The sequence below is a fragment of the Mesoplodon bidens genome, assembly GCF_964165515.1.
Source record: "Mesoplodon bidens genome assembly, chromosome: 15".
Classification (NCBI taxonomy): Eukaryota; Metazoa; Chordata; class Mammalia; order Artiodactyla; family Ziphiidae; genus Mesoplodon; species Mesoplodon bidens.
In genome coordinates, this window is record NC_138171.1 from 37,567,299 (window position 1) to 37,583,783 (window position 16,485).

The following is a 16,485-nucleotide window of genomic DNA, read 5'->3' on the forward strand; positions in this document are numbered from 1 at the left end:
ACATTCACACACACACACATTCACATACACACACATCTATGTATAGGTCAAGAAAGAATACATACACACACATATATATATTTAGAAAAGTACACTTTTCTATTTTACAAACTGAACATACTCATGTAACCAGAACCCAAGTCAAGAAGAACATTATCAGTGCCCCTTATGACCCTTCTCAGTCACTTATTTCTAGTTACATATTTGCTGTGTTTCTCCTCACTAGAATTTTAGTTAATTGACATTCAGGACCTTTTATGTCTTGTTTGCTATCTTCTTTCACAGCACATGAAAAATTGGTTGGCAAATAAGAGATGCTCCATAAATATTAAATAAATGAATTTTTAAAGTGGAGGAAAAAGACACATAACTGCCTTCTTGACCCCTTACCTCAATTCCAGCCCTTGAAGTACCTACAAAGAGACTTCCAAGGAACAAAGTTTGAAAACTACTTGTATAAATCTAATACCCAAATATCCTAATATTCAAGTTCTTTATCTTTTCACGCTATGCCTGGAACAAAGTCGATAATCAAATGTTAAGTTTCCTTCCTTCTGCTATGCATTTCACATCTTCCCACCTCACTCAAATAAATCTACCTAAGAAGGCAATAAAGAAATTTAGAAAGTGAAAAAAAGTGACAGAGGAAAGACAGTCTTAATATTGACCCTACTTGAGCAAGGTAAACTAACTAATAGATATACATACTACGGGGACAGTAATCCTCATCAGCAGAGTCTGCGTGGTCTTTTCGGTGATGGTTGAATCGGTAGTCAATGCTGTCATGTACCCAGCCTTTCTCAATGAACAAACCTGGAACTTCATCTGAGAAGAGCCAGTATCTACAAATCACAACCACATATTATGTGTTAGTGAAAGATCATGAGCACGGGATGACTTCATTGTTGAGGAAGATGATTACAGAATATCACTGAACATTCAGCAGATACAAATCCTAAAGTAAAGCACAGAATACTAAAATTTTGGGAATTTGAGATTCACTTAATATCTGTAATTTTTATAACTTCTAATATTTCACTACTTTAGGTTCCACAAAATGTATGCATTTAAAATACCTTACCATTTTTAAAGACTTCTATTAGGATTACATTTCTCCTATCACCATAATTTAAGCTTCGTATCTGTGGTATCTTTGAGGACAGGGTCATGTCTTTAACTTCGTAACCCTAGCATTTGGCACAGTAAATATTCAAATAAATGTGTGATGAGCAATTCTGTTTCCAATATCCACGAACAGGGAAGCTTGTCTAGTCTTAGTACTAACTAGCAACAATATAGCAGCCCTAAAAGATGATAAAAGTTAAGTTTAATAACTCACCTATTATGGTTTCGATCTGTACCAATTGGAGTCCTACGCATGACTAGTTTTGCTTTGGCAATTCCTTCCTGGAAAGCCTTCTCAGCAGCTGCTTTGTGCTTTCGTATTCGTTCTTCTTCAGCTTCACGTTCTAGTTTCACTGTTAAAGATAAAATGAATCAATTAAGCTTTTTCCTAGTAAATTCTACTCTTACAAATTTAAGTAAGATATGGAGTGAAACGTGCCTGGTATTAAGTAGAAATCTTAGTTTCCTTCTCCTAATTCTAAACTGTTATAAGAAATAATGTGTAAGGCAGCAATTTCTATCTGGTCCTTCTATGTTCTTTGAATTTTGGTGATGTCTCAGCCATCAACTCAGTGCAAAATCTTTTCTCTCCAAAATTTAACTTCTTATTAGTTTTATAATAAATTAATTTTATTTTATTGATAATTAATTTTAAATGTAAAGTTAAAATAGTCCTTAAACGGAATTAACTGAAATATTTTCTGACAGGACCAGCCACAGGATCCTCAAAATGATCAGGATGAATAAAACCAAAATAGCTATTTCAAAATAAAACATATTTCAGTCCTGAGGAATTCAGAAAAAGAATTGAGAAAGCAAGGGCACGGAAGCATCAGCAGATAATAGTAATTATTGCCTCTTTAATACTATTCTTTGACTTATTCAGCAAGTTGCTACTGTTAATGATGAGAAAAAGTTTTAATCAATTTATTTCTGATCATTCATTTTATAAGTTTATTCTACCCAGATAGAAATTTCCCTCAATAATGAAAGACACCCAGGAATCTTTCCTTTTAAGTTTTTCCATAACTGTCACAAATTTTGATACTGTAAGTAAAGGGCACTGCTATTTACAATGCCAGCAATTTTACTGCCGGTACTCTACTGATGACAACATCCACAATGTAGCAAGAATCTGGAAAATGCATCAGTCTAAAGATGTTACTTAAAAATTTAAGACAAATTTCATCTATTTAAAACCAATATGGGGGAATTCCCTGACAGTTCAGTGGTTAGGACTCAGTGCTTTCACTGCCGTGGGCCCAGGTTCAATACCTGGTCAAGGAACTATGATCCCGCAAGCTGCACAGTGCGGACAAAAACCAAAACAGAACGGTATGGTATTTGTTACTTTTAATAAATGGTTTTCTAGCCTGAACAGAGTTGTACGTTTGCAACAATGATTACAGTAGAAATCAGTACAAAGGTAAATGACAAAAAGAGTAATGGCCAAATCACAATAAAGGAAAAGCTCCTTCTCTTGCAGGTACAAACAAACAAAAAACAATCTAGGGAAAGTCATCAAAAAAAAAAAAAAAAAAAAGACCAGGGCTTCCCTGGTGGCGCAGTGGTTAAGAATCTGCCTGCCAATGCAGGGCACACAGGTTCGTGCCCCGGTCCGGGAGGATCCTACATGCTGCGGAGCGGCTGGGCCCGTGCGCCATGGCCGCTGAGCCTGCGCGTCCGGAGCCTGTGCTCCACAACGGGAGAGGCCACAACAGTGAGAGGCCCGCGTACCACAAAAAAAAAAAAAAAAAAAAAAAAGACCAAATTTAGTTCCAGAGGTTACAGTACTGAGCTAGACATCAAAAGACCTGAACTCTAATTCAAATACTATCCTTGGCAAAGTATTGATATTTATTACATATTTTATAATTACATTACAGGGACTTCCCTGGTGGTCCAGTGGTTAAGAATCCACCTTCCAATGCAGGAGACGCGGGTTCAATCCCTGGTTGGGGAACTAAGATCCCACATGCCACAGGGCAACTAAGCCCGCGTGCCGCAACTACTGAGCCCATGCACTCTAGAGCCCACATGACACAATTAGAGAGAAGCCCGAGTGCCAAAACTAGAGAAGCCAGCACGACACAATGAAGATCCCACGTACCACAACTAAGACCCGACGCAGCCAAATAAATAAATAAAATTTAAATATATATATATATAATTATATTATATATTTATAATATTGTTTCTTGTTTCTCTATATCAATAATCAACTTATTTCTGGCTTCTCAATTCTATTCAAGACACTGTGGTATTGGTGTAAAGACACACATAGCCAGAAATAAGTTGATGTGTCCAAAGTCAAATTAACTCAAAATGAATCAAAGACCTAAATGTAAGAGCTAAAACTCTTAAGACTTTTAGAAGAATACACAGGAGTAAATCTTCATGACCTTGGATTTGGCAGCAGATTCTTGCATTTGACACCAAAACCACAACCAACCAAAGAAAAAAATAAATAAATTGGATGTCATCAAAATTTTAAAAATTTGTGCTTCAATGGACACTATCAAGAAAGTAAAAAGACAACAAACACAAAATGGGGGAAAATCTTTTTGGATCATGTATCTTAAGGGATTTGTATCTAGACTATATAAAGACCCCTTGTAATTCAATAATAAAAAGACAAATAACCCAATTTGAAAATGGGCAAAAGATCTGAATTAATATCCTCCAAAGAAGATATACAAAAGACAAATAGGCACAAAAGAAGATGACATCATTAGTCATCAAGGAAATGCATATCAAAACCACAATGAGATACCAATTCACAATCACTAGAATGGCTATAATCAGAATCACAGAATAACAAGCTTTGGCAAAGATGCAGACAAGTGGAGAAATTACAACCCCCATTTACCACTGGTAGGAATGTAAAATTGTGCAGCCACTTTGAAAAACAGTCTAGGACTTCCTCAGTTAAACCTAGTTACCATATGATCCAGCAGATCCATCCCTAGGTATATATACCCATGAGAAATGAAAACATATGTACACACAAAAACTTGTACACCAATGCTTGTAGCAGCATTATTCATAATAGCCAAAAATGATTAAAACAAACCAAACGTTCATCAACTGATAAATGGATAAAAACAAAATGTGACACATCCAAACAATGGAATAATATTCAGCCATAAAAAGGAATTAAGTACTGAGACATGCTACAGCCTGAAACTTGAAAACATGGTAAGTGAAAGAAGCCAGTCACAAAAGACTACATACTTATTATACAGCTCCACTGATATGATGTATCAGAATAGGCAAATATAGAGATAGAGCAGTGGACGGTGATTGCTTAGGGCTGGGGAGGATGGGTATAGCTAAAGGGCATGGGGTTTCTTTTTGAGGTGATGAAAATGTTCTAAAATTGACTATGATAAAGGCTGCAAATATTTGTGAATATATTAAAAAACAATGAACTGTACAATAAACGTGGATGAATAGTATAGTATGTGAATTATTTCTTTTTTTTTTTTTTTTTTTTTTTTTTTTGCGTTACATGGGCCTCTCACTGTTGCGGCCTCTCCCGTTGCGGAGCACAGGCTCCGGACGCACAGGCTCAACAGCCATGGCTCACGGGCCCAGCCGCTCCGCGGCACGTGGGATCCTCCCAGACCGGGGCACGAACCCATGTCCCCTGCATCGGCAGGCGGACTCTCAACCACTGCGCCACCAGGGAAGCCCAATTATTTCTTAATAAAGCTGTTTTTTAAAAAGTTCAGACTTAATGGTGCTATGAAAGCCCCAAATTTTTATTTCCTTACATCTTAATACGGGAAAGATTAATATCTAAGTTGGCAACTGTGCTGAGGGCTTCAAATACCTTGTCATTCATTTGTTATGACAATCTTAAGCATATGAGGAAACAGAGGTGTGGATAAGCAACTTGCTCAAAGAACTATAGCTAAGTCACAGGTATCCAAGTCAGCCCACTCCCAGGTCATATATTATTTCCACTATGTCTGTTTGTGGATTTGGTCCTTTACTAAGCCAGAAAAGATGCCAACATCACACTAATCCAAGTCAAACTATCATTAACTGCAGAATGTCAGGCTGAACACTCCTGCTAGAATCATACATACCTAGAAGGGTCGGGTTATTACACACAGAAATAACTAAAAAGTTGTGACAAACAAAGACGCTACCATTACCTCAGTTATTTCCTTCCTTCTACTATCTTCTAAAGGGCTTCCCCTTTTCTCTCAACACAAGATTTTACCTTTCATTTCTCTCTCCTGAATTTCCCGCTCCTTCTTAGCCTGAATGGCAAGCAGCCGTCTGCTCTTCACGGCACTGATCATGTCTTCAGCTTCCATATCTACCTGGGGCTCAAACTTCACGACTTCTTTTTTCCTATCAGCTTTGCCTAACCCATTCTCCTCTTTTCCATTTTCTTTATTTCTGGCTTCCATTTCTTTCCGTTTCTGTTTCTCTGCTCTCTTCTTATCATTTTCTTCCTTCAATACAGCAAGCCGTTCCTTCCATAACTCTGCAGACATCTGCTGCCTGGTCTCCATGTGGTCCTGCACTGAGTATGTCATGAGAATCCGGTGGCAGAGTGCTGTCAAGATCTGCAGTTTCTCTTCTGATGTTAGCTCAAAAAATTCAGAGGTCTCCAGCTTTTCTAGGAACTCATCTTGTACCTCATTGTCTTCAAATGGTGCTGAATCTTTGTTGTCATCTGTGTCTGAGCCCTCACTTTCTTCCTGAATGTCAGATTTGCGCAAGCAGAGCCGAACCAGCTCTGAAACAGAATGCAGAGTCAGAGGGATTTCTGACAGCTTCATTCCCAATTCACCATAGTCTTCTGCTATTTCATCTTGTAACAAGGTCTGTAAGAGGATGACCAACACTCTATTCAGGTATAAAAAGCCACCCTTTTCTGCACTCAAGGCTTCCATAAGGGACACAGCAGTAATAGGATACTGAGCATCTGGTAAGAGTAACCCAGAATAACAGCTCAAGAACTCCACCACCATGGCCACATCCCCAAAGAGTGTATTGGGCAGCCCTTCAGGGGTATCCACCAATTTAAATGTTGGAAGGTTTTTGCCAGTTAACTCTTGGTCCTCGTACCGCTTCTGTTTCTCTAGTTTCTCGAGCATTTCTTTCTCTCTCCGTTCCTTGGCTTTCTCCTTCAACTTTTCTTTCAGCTCCTCTCGTTTCTTTTTCAAATATTCTTTGCGCTGCTCTTCAGACATAGAAGCCCATCTCTTTTTGTGCTCTAGAAGCTCAAAGCGTTTTTGAACAATACTTCGCAATTCTTCTGGGAGACGAGCTCTATCTTCACTAGAGAGGAGACGAGCTGTTTTGGAGATAACACAGGACAGGGCACTCTTCTTGTCCTCCCTGTCTTTGTTTTCTTTGTAGTAGGCGATAAGGTGGAGGGCAGCAGGAGGCAGATGTTTATGAGGTTTACTAGAGGACCTAGGTGTGCCCCCAGAATTCCTCGGGGCTCGTGTCACCTTCTGAGTGCCTTTGGCCATGTCCAACAAAGTCATCTGCTTCATTTTGGTTTTAGGAGTCTTCAAGCCCTTTTTGGGAGATCTGGAATTCCCTGTGGATTTCTGTCCATTCAGGATGCCTTTGCTTCTGCCCTTTGCTTTCAAAGGTTTGTCACTATGCTTCCCTGATTTCTTGCCAGGTGGGCCTTTCTTAGGAATGTGAAAGTTAGCATGTAGCTTGCTGGGCGACATCATCTTCATCACTTCTTCCAGATGCTCTTCTGGAGATTTGGAATTCTTTGAGTTCTTCACTTTGAGTGGTGAGCCATTCAAGGATTTCTTCAAGTGTACATGACACCATAACTTAGGATTTAGTGGTGAACTGAGAGAAGAGTTGTCTGTCTTGGATTTCTTTGAGGGCTTCCTGTCTGGAGATCCAGTATTCTTCCTCTTAGTAGAGGGGTTGAGAGTCATGTACTAGAATTTAAGAACAGGAGCAAAAATAATTTTAAAAACTAATTTAAAGAAGCAATATTTAAGCATCCTAAAGGCCCTCTTCCCCATCTATTCAGGTAAAGCTACATATTCATTTCTCTTCATAGACACTCTGTCCCTGAAAAAAACAAAGCCATGAATGTTAGCTCATGTTTTAGCCGTATCAACACAAAATTCTCTTGATACTCAGACTTAAAAATCTATACTCCGGGACTTCCCTGGCAGTCCAGTGGTTACAACTCCATGCTTTCACTGCAGGGGGCATGGGTTCAATCCCTGGTCGGGGAACTAAGATCCCGCATGTCGTCGATGTGGCCAAAAAAACCATCTATACTCCAATATTAGGCATTTTTTGCTATATAACTAGTTTGCTGCCTATATATAGATTAGCAGTTCTTAAATACCTTAACGAAATCTATGAACTCTTTCCCCAGAAACATACAAAAATCATGTATACAATTTCAGAGTCCATGGATCCCAGACTAAGGATACTTGATCTAGATAATGTCAACATCTGAGGAATTTTAAAATTATTGCTCGAGACAGGATTGTATTTTTATCCTTTAAACCTTTGGTACAACTAGGGGTATTCTATGTTTAGAATGGTAGAAAGTACACCATTTAAGTATTTTTGTTTAAATTCAGAAGCATATTTTCTTATTAAGAGTATCAGTAAGTATACTAACGACAACAAAACACTGCTCACAAATAAGCAGCCCTCCTGATCCTGGCTCCTTAACCTCCTCTCTGTCCTCGCCCCACACTTCAAGAACTCTTTCCCACGAATACATTATTAACTACAAGCCCAATAGGACTTCCCTGGTGGCGCAGTGGTTAAGAATCTGCCTCCCAATGCAGGGGACATGGGTGCGAGCCCTGGTCCAGGAATATCCCACATGCCACAAAGCAACTAAGCCTGTGCACCACAACTACTGAGCCTGGGCTCTAGAGCCCACGAGCCACAAGTACTGAGCTCATGTGCCACAATTACTGAAACTCGCGCACCTAAAGCCCGCGTTCCACAACAAGAGAAGCCACTGCAGTGAGAAGCCTGCGCACTGCAATGAAGAGTAGCCCCCGTTCGGCACAACTAGAGAAAGCCCACGTGCAGCAATGAAGACCCAACGCAGCCAAAAATAAACAAACAAAGAAGCAAATAATAAATAAATTTATTTAAAAAAACAAAACTACAAGCCCCGATAACTTCTCAAACTCACACAATTCTCTCTTGATCATCCCCTCACATCTTTCAAATCCACTCCCTTTAGTACCCCAACTCTGCAATCCTTCAATCCCAGCAGGACCCTTACATCAGTTAATTCTATCACATTTTCACCAGTCTCACTTCTTTGTCCTTCTTAACTCAGGTTAAGTTCCACAGTCAGTCATTCCAATCAATCTTGCATAAACCTACGGTTCCCTTGTCTCTCTTGCTCTATTGTATCAAGTTACTCCTAGCCTGCACTTGTTCAGCTTAAACATGACTAGAATAAAAGACACAACGACAGTGTGTGGACTTATTTTAAATTCATAATCAGGTACCTCAGATGGATCCTGAATGCCACTCAGTAATCATAATATATTCCCTTAGTCCATTTACCTTCTCACTCTCCTGGATATACATCTTTTCCTGTCTCCTAAAATCTCTACCTTATCCCCATTATACAGAATTAGTTAATTAGTTAATAGGTTAGAACCCAGTCAGCCTGCCATTGTTTCTGTTTAAATGTGCATTAAAACAAAACCAAAAACACTGTTGATTTTGATGCTTTAAAATATAATTACAAAGAAAAAAAGCCTGGCAGTTAAAACACATACTACATGAAATAATAGCCAAGCAATGAAAAAGTATAGCCAATTCAAAAAAATTTTTTGTTTGTTTCAAGTGATAGGGAGAAAGACTAGATAACCCCTAGAATACTTGACTTCTATTACCAAAAGCAGCTAAGCACATAAAAGGCACTCAGAGGGCTTCCCTGGTGGCTCAGTGGTTGAGAGTCCGCCTGCCGATGCAGGGGACACGGGTTCGTGCCCCGGTCCGGGAAGATCCCACATGCCGTGGAGCGGCTGGGCCTGGGAGCCATGGCCGCTGAGCCTGCGCGTCCGGAGCCTGTGCTCTGCAACGGGAGAGGCCACGACAGTGAGAGGCCCGCGTACCGCAAAAAAAAAAAAAAAAGGCACTCAGAGACTGCTGAGTTTAAGTTTCTGAGTGGAAAGGACTAACTTGTAAAGAAGCAGTCTGGAGGCAGTGGGTAAGACAGGCTAGTGTGAGATGAGACTACAGGCCAGGAAACAGCTGAAGACTATCCAATATGAAATCAGGACCCCTTTAAAAAGGCAACAGAGAAACAGCTATGGTGAAATAAATCTCAGAGATGCTACAGAAGAACACCTATGCTCCCGTTGAAGTAAACAAAACAGGTACAATAAAATTTAATTAGTTGAACTATGATGCCAAATAAGATTTAAACATTAAGGATATAATCACCAGAGAAACAAACTCATAGAACCTAAGCAGCACAAGAGGTAGAAATATGGTCTGCAATGAATGAGTGGCTATACTTAACAAATCCTTCTTCTGGCTAAGTTCTCTACTTTAAAGGCCAATCTGCCTTTTAAGAACTACAGGCAACTGCAGGTTACTGTTCCTTCAGCTGGCTGTTTTTGTTCCCTGATCAAAACGGGATGTTTTGTTCCCCAATTATCATACTCAGTATGGGCTGACAAAGAGGTTTCATAGTTTATAGAACATAAACATTATCTGTGACTCAGGGGACACCTTCCCCAGAGCCAAGAATTTCTCAGTTCTAGTTCCCCAGAACTATATTTTAAAATGTTAAAAAGAATAAGCAAAGATAGCTTATGTATGATTCCATTCTTCTTGTTGGCAGTAATATTACCAAAACTCCAGAGAGAACAATATTTCAGAGACCACCCTACAAATCACGAATAAGACCCAAAACTACCCTGGCAGGAATTAAAGACAAATATGTGCCTTCCAAAAGTTAATCATCCACTTCAGCTAGCCTTGGAAAATCTTCAGAGTACAGACATTGATACTTTTTCTAGTGAGCAGGATAAAAGATTACCTCTAAAGTCATTCTAAAATAAAATTTATCACTAAAAAGGAGCTTAGTGTGAGACTATGTTTCATTTTTACCATTTAAAGTAAATATCTAACAGGGTCTATTATAGGGTCTATTATAATTGGGCCACTTCTTAATTTACTGATTATATTTCTATTTAAAAAGTCACTCAAATTTAGCATAAATTTCTTCGACTTAGAAGCACTCTATTATGCAGAAATAATGCAAGGAAGAGCTGGGATGGCTTAGCCATGAGATGGTCCAGCAGCCCATTTTTATCTATAAGGTGTGTTTTTTTGCCAAGCCACACCACATAATTTTTTTTCTTAAAAATGAAAGAAATTAACTCACCCAACCCCCTCCCAAAAGGCCGGCTCCCCGCGTGAGCAGTCCTTCAGTAACTGGATCATCTCAGCATAGGGCATGCTGGGCAGTCACAGCCAATGGGAGCCGGCATGGCTGGACTCAGGGGGAATCTGAAAAAGTATAAAACCACTTATGTGCTAAGGGTCTCCCCTGTCCCCCATTCAGCATAAGTAATCTACCAGAGTAGTGCATAGAGAAGGAGAAAAGAATGGGCATCTGGATTAGCAGTATTATAGTTTTTTGGAAAAGGCCCTTCTTAACTGCTAAACAGGGAAAAATATTTATGTATGTATCAGCAACATGAGAGGCTATAAAAAAATAGTGTATACAATTCCATACTTGTTCCCTGTCACCTGGAATGAACCACCACCACAAATAAGGGAATCTAATAAATAAGATAAAAATGAAGAAACTTAATATTTACAGCAGCTCATTTAGATGCTAAATTTAACTTAATAGTAAGCAGTCAGAACCCTAAACTAGAAAACTTTGGCAATCTATATTCTGATTCTATTTCACTCTTCTCATTCACCCCAGGAACGATGTTAGGAGTTTCAAGGCAACATTCATATAGTGTGCTTGTCTCAATCTCTAGATGCCTTTATCAGCAAATCTGTGAAATGTGTTACTATACAATATTTTTAAGTGTTTTGAAATTAATGTAATTTATTTTTTAAAGTACTATTGCTCTATGGCCCTTCCCTGGTGGTCCAGTGGTAAAGAATCCACCTTACAGTGCAGGAAATGCGAGTTTGATCCCTGATCAGGGAACTAAGATCCCACATGCTATGGGGCAACTAAGCTCGTGTGCCTCAACTACTGAGCTTGCGTGCCTCAACTAAAGCCCACGCACTCTGGAACCCATGCACCACAACTAGAGAAGAGAAAAAACCTGCACGCCACAACTAGGGAGAAGCCCACACACCACAACAAAGAGCCCGCGCCACAACGAAAGATCCCGTATGCCTCAACGAAGTTGCTGCGTGCTGCAACTAAGACCTGACGCAGCCAAAAAAAAAAATAATAATAAAATAAATAATTTTTTGGGAGAAAGTACTGTTGCTCTAGTGTCTAATTCATAAACAAACCTCAAGCACCAAAATTTATTCAAAGAAAAATCTTAAGACTATAAACACTTACTTGAAACATCAGTTATTAGGAGAGATAAGAAACATCTTTTTTTTTTTTTTTGCGGCACACAGGCCTCTCACTGTTGTGGCCCCTCCCGTTGCGAAGCACAGGCTCCGGACGCACAGGGTCAGTGGCCATGGCTCACGGGCCTAACTGCTCCGTGCCATGTGGGATCCTCCCGGACTGGGGCAAGAACCCGCATCCCCTGCATCGGCAGGCGGACTCTCAACCACTGCGCCACCAGGGAAGCCCAGAAACATCTTTTAAAATGTACAATAATTAGGATCACCAGTAATGAAACAAAATTACACCATGTGCCTTCTGAAATGATTCACTGAGAAGAATACAACGTCAGTTCTGTGGTATTACTAAGCATGAGGAAATAAACTTAAATTGAGGAGCATTATACTAAATAATTGGTTTGTATTCTTAAAATTATCAAGGTTTTTAAAAGACAAAGGAAAACTGAGGGACTAATCCAGATTAAAGAAGACTACAGAGACATAACAAGTAAATGTAATACATGATACTACCCTGGATCCTATTAGGGCCAAAACAAAATATGTTTGGCTAAAAGGATGTTAATGGGACAAATGGCAAAATTTGAGTAAAAACTGTAAATCACTTCTTTCCACACTGACAGTGCTCTCGCATACATGGTAACCATTCCTAAAACCTGCTGGACTTTCTGTAATTAGTGTTGCAAACCTGCCCACAAAGTGATACAGTACAAGAAGCGCAAGGATTCTCTGTATTCTCCAAGGAAAGGAACATTATGACAGGAAGGAGAGTGGCTATGGTGGACAGACTAAGCTGGTTTTCCAGAAAAAGGCTAAATAAAACCACGAAGAAGATTTTGCTGAGGCTTGAATGCACTGAGCCCAACTGCAGATCTAAGAGAATGCTGGCTATTAAGAGAAGCAAGCATTTTGAGCCAGGAGAACGTAAGAAGAGAAAGAGCCAAGTGATCCAGTTCTAAGCTTCATATTTTGTTTTATTATGAAGATAAGAAAATCTTGAGATTATGTTTACTTTAAAAAAAACTATAGATCAGATAACAGTATCGTTTTCATGTTAATTTCTTGATTTTGATCACTGTACTATAGTTATTATAGAAAATATCCTTATCTTTTAGGAAACACATATTCAAGTATTTTGTAAAAGGGCATCCTGTCTTACAACCTACTACCATCAGCTCAGAAAAAAATAATGTGTATAAAGAGAAAAAAATAGGGGCCTCCCTGGTGGCGCAGTGGTTGAGAGTCCGCCTGCCGATGCAGGGGATACGGGTTCGTGCCCCGGTCTGGGAGGATCCCATATGCCGCGGAGCGGCTGGGCGCGTGAGCCATGGCCTCTGGGCCTGCGCGTCCGGAGCCTGTGCTCCGCAACGGGAGAGGCCACAACAGTGAGAGGCCCGCATACCGCAAAAAGAAAAAAAAAAAAAAAAAAAAAAATAATAGGGACTCCCCTGGTGGTCCAGTGGTTAAGAATCTGCCTTCCAATGCAGGGGATGTGGGATCGATCCCTGGTCGGGGAACTAAGATCCCACATGCCGCAGGGCAACTAAGCCTGCACCACAATTAGAGAGCCTGAGTGCCACAACTACTGAGCCCACACACCGCAACTAGAGAAACCTGTGCACTGCAACTACTGGGCCCGTGCTCTGGAGCTCACAGACCACAACTAGAGAGAAGCCCGCACACCACAACAAAGAGCCCACACGCCTCAACGAAAGATCCTGCAACAAAGATCCCCCAATTAAGACCCAATGCAGCCAAATAAATAAATTAATTTAAAAAAAAATCATCTGCTCAATAGCTCCTAATCCAGAACTTGGAGGGCAGTAAACAATAAATTGAAATGACCAAAAAGTCAAATCAAAACAAATTAAAAAAAAAAAAACAGAAAAAATAATAAATGTGGTAAATGTTAAAATTTGAGGAATCTACTTGAAGAGTACAGAGAAATTCTTTATAGTATTTGTCACCTTTTCAATATGAAATTATTTCAAAATAAAACGTTTTAAAAATGTATTCAGAATCATATTAAATCAATCCAAATTATTTTAGGACTCCAAATGTCTTAAAAAGTGTTATTTTTCTTGTTACGTCTCTAACCAAATGCTTCCTTACTAGGATATACCACTCCAAAATAAGAGTTCAAAACATGGACAGGGAATTCCCTAGTGGTCCAGTGGTTAGGACTCCAAGCTTCCACTGCTGGTGGCACAGGTTCAATCCCTGATTGGGGAACTAAGATCCTGCATGCCACGTGGCGCAGCTATTAAAAAAAAAAAAAAAAGGCAAAACATTATGGACAGACTAACAAAACACTAGAGCTGCAATGTATTACAATATGGAAATGAGCTAAGATGGCTGATTTCATCTTAGATGACAGTTATTTTATCATCCAAGTGCCTTGGAAATCATTCCTCCAAGTCACTAGGCCTACAAAATATTTACCCCCAAACTCCACTGTCAGTTGCATTTTTCTCCTCAATGAACAGAATGGAACTTCTTAAAGAAATGAATTCGCTAGCCATGTACATATTATACCTATGCTAAACATCACAGGATATAAAATTAGTAAGATAGCTTTTAATCCCAAGTAATTTATATTCTAAGGTTCTACAAGACCACAAGCACACCCCCATCATCATATTAGGCCCTACTCAGATAACACTCCAAAATTCTACATTTCTAAGTAATTTTCCTCTTTCCCACCTAAGCTCTCCCAGTTGATCCTTTCCTAAAACTATTACAACTTGCTTCCTCTCTCCAGAACTCATCTCTCTCTATAGTAGTTGTATTCAGCAGCCTAGCAGAACATTAAATTCTACAAAAACCAAAGAAAAAAATTTTTAACCTATTGCTTTTGGTTCCCATTTCAATGTACCTGCTGCCAAAGTAAGCTCAAACCCACTGCCTCTGGGACAGGCAGATCACATGTGATCAACTTTGATGTTCGATGCATTATTTGGTTTTATTTATTTATCTTTTTTAAGATTTTTTTTGAAGTGGACCATTTTTAAAGTCTTTATTGAATTTGTTACAATACTGCTTCTGCTATATGTTTTGGTTTTTTGGCTCTGAGGCATGTGGGATCTTAGCTCCCTGACTAGGGATTGAACCTACACCCCCTGCACTGGAAGGCGAAGTATTAACCAATGGACCGCCAGGGAAGTCCCCGCTGCATTATTTTAAATTTCCTTTAGATCAGGAAAGAATCCAAAGCACTCTTTTATGGTCTACTTATCCGTACTTTTACTATATTCTGTCCTGGCTGAGATGCCAAAAGTTCTTTGAGAAAACCAATTTTATAAAAAGGAAAAATAAACATACATAAACTCAAAAGATAAAATCAGTGAAATGTTAAATAGTATTGGGGAATAAGAAATTATTGTTTAAGGTATGCAAAATACATTAAAACATAAGTATAGGCTCTGAATTTACAGACTGGTATCTTACATGACTCAATTCCTCTAAGTAGAGTCACTGCCTTCTTACAGCAGTTTAGTGTAAACGAGCTTGCACTTCTAGTCTCTATCAGAATTACAGCCAAAATTCATTAAGTTAATATTTTAAGCTCTCATTAGAAAATTTCAGAGTAGCCAATTTCTTCAGAAATTGCTTTTCAAGATATAATAAATTCTTAAAACAAAACAAACAAACAAAAAAGACATAAATTCCTGGAATTCTAAGTCTCTGGCTCCTACAAAAAGCGTGGATCAGCTTTTTTGTTCTAATAAAACCCAAAGACCTTTCACCCATAAATTATACTCAGTCTTTCTTTCATGTTATTCACATATTTGAATCACTGAACTAAAATACATAAAAGCCAACTGTAAAATTTAAAAAGAAGAAAATATTTAGGACTCAAATGATCCAAGAGTCTAAAACCCATTTAAAGATGATTTTATATACAATTTTCATACAGTAAAGGTAGTAAGTTCCTGTTACAACCACTGAAAGCTGTATCACAGTTCCAAAACTCTACAGCAACGAAACGAAAACAAATTAAAATTTCCCCTCAGTAAATAAAAATATTTAAGAAAAAATTTAGGTTTACTAAATAGTTCTATGGAAATTTTAGTCCTGATCTAGAAAAAGTCAACTAATCCGTAAATTTGTCTTTTTACACAAATGATAAAAATTTAAAGAGCCTAATGGAAGATAATGCTGTGACATAAATCACAGCAAGATCTTTTTTGACCCACCTCCTAGAGTAATGAAAATAAAAACAAAAACAAAAATAAACAAATGGGACCTAATTAAACTTAAAAGCTCTTGCACAGCAAAGGAAACCATAAACAAGACAAAAAGACAACCCTCAGAATGGGAGAAAATATTTGCAAACGAAGCAACGGACAAAGGATTAATCTCCAAAATATACAAATAGCTCATGTAGCTCAATATCCAAAAAACAAACAACCCAATTAAAAAATGGGTGGAAGATCTAAATAGACATTTCACCAAAGAAGACATACAGATGGCAAAGAGACACATGAAAAGATGCTCAACATCACTGACTACTAGAGAAATGCAAATCAAAACTACAATGAGGGGCTTCCCTGGTGGCGCAGTGGTTGAGAATCTGCCTGCCGATGCAGGGGACATGGGTTCGAGCCCTGGTCTGGGAGGATCCCACATGCCGCGGAACGGCTAGGCCCGTGAGCCACAACTACTGAGCCGGCGCGTCTGGAGCCTGTGCTCCGCAACGAGAGGCCGCGATAGTGAGAGGCCCGCGCACCGCGATGAAGAGTGGCCCCCGCTTGCCACAACTAGAGAAAGCCTTCGCACAGAAACAAAGACCCAACACAGCCAAAA

The 16,485-nt window shown here is 39.1% G+C and overlaps 2 protein-coding genes and 1 pseudogene across 3 annotated transcripts in view; 2 read left to right on the forward strand and 1 right to left on the reverse strand.

The window, feature by feature from the left end:
* The window catches only part of HIP1 (huntingtin interacting protein 1), a 407,412-nt gene that overhangs the window by 354,036 nt on the left and 36,891 nt on the right, over positions 1-16,485 (forward strand). The gene's annotated exons all lie outside the window — the stretch shown is intronic.
* The window catches only part of BAZ1B (bromodomain adjacent to zinc finger domain 1B), a 67,796-nt gene that overhangs the window by 24,403 nt on the left and 26,908 nt on the right, over positions 1-16,485 (reverse strand). The window contains exons 7-9 of the mRNA XM_081257578.1: positions 5,357-7,058; positions 1,340-1,478; positions 709-842 (exon numbers count right to left, since the gene is read on the reverse strand). Of these exons, the coding sequence (XP_081113704.1) occupies positions 709-842; positions 1,340-1,478; positions 5,357-7,058 (1,975 nt within the window). The remainder of the gene's footprint in view (positions 1-708; positions 843-1,339; positions 1,479-5,356; positions 7,059-16,485) is intronic.
* LOC308628725 (large ribosomal subunit protein eL42-like) lies at positions 12,316-12,688 on the forward strand (annotated as a pseudogene). Its single transcript has one exon. The product of its transcript is annotated as a large ribosomal subunit protein eL42-like (transcript).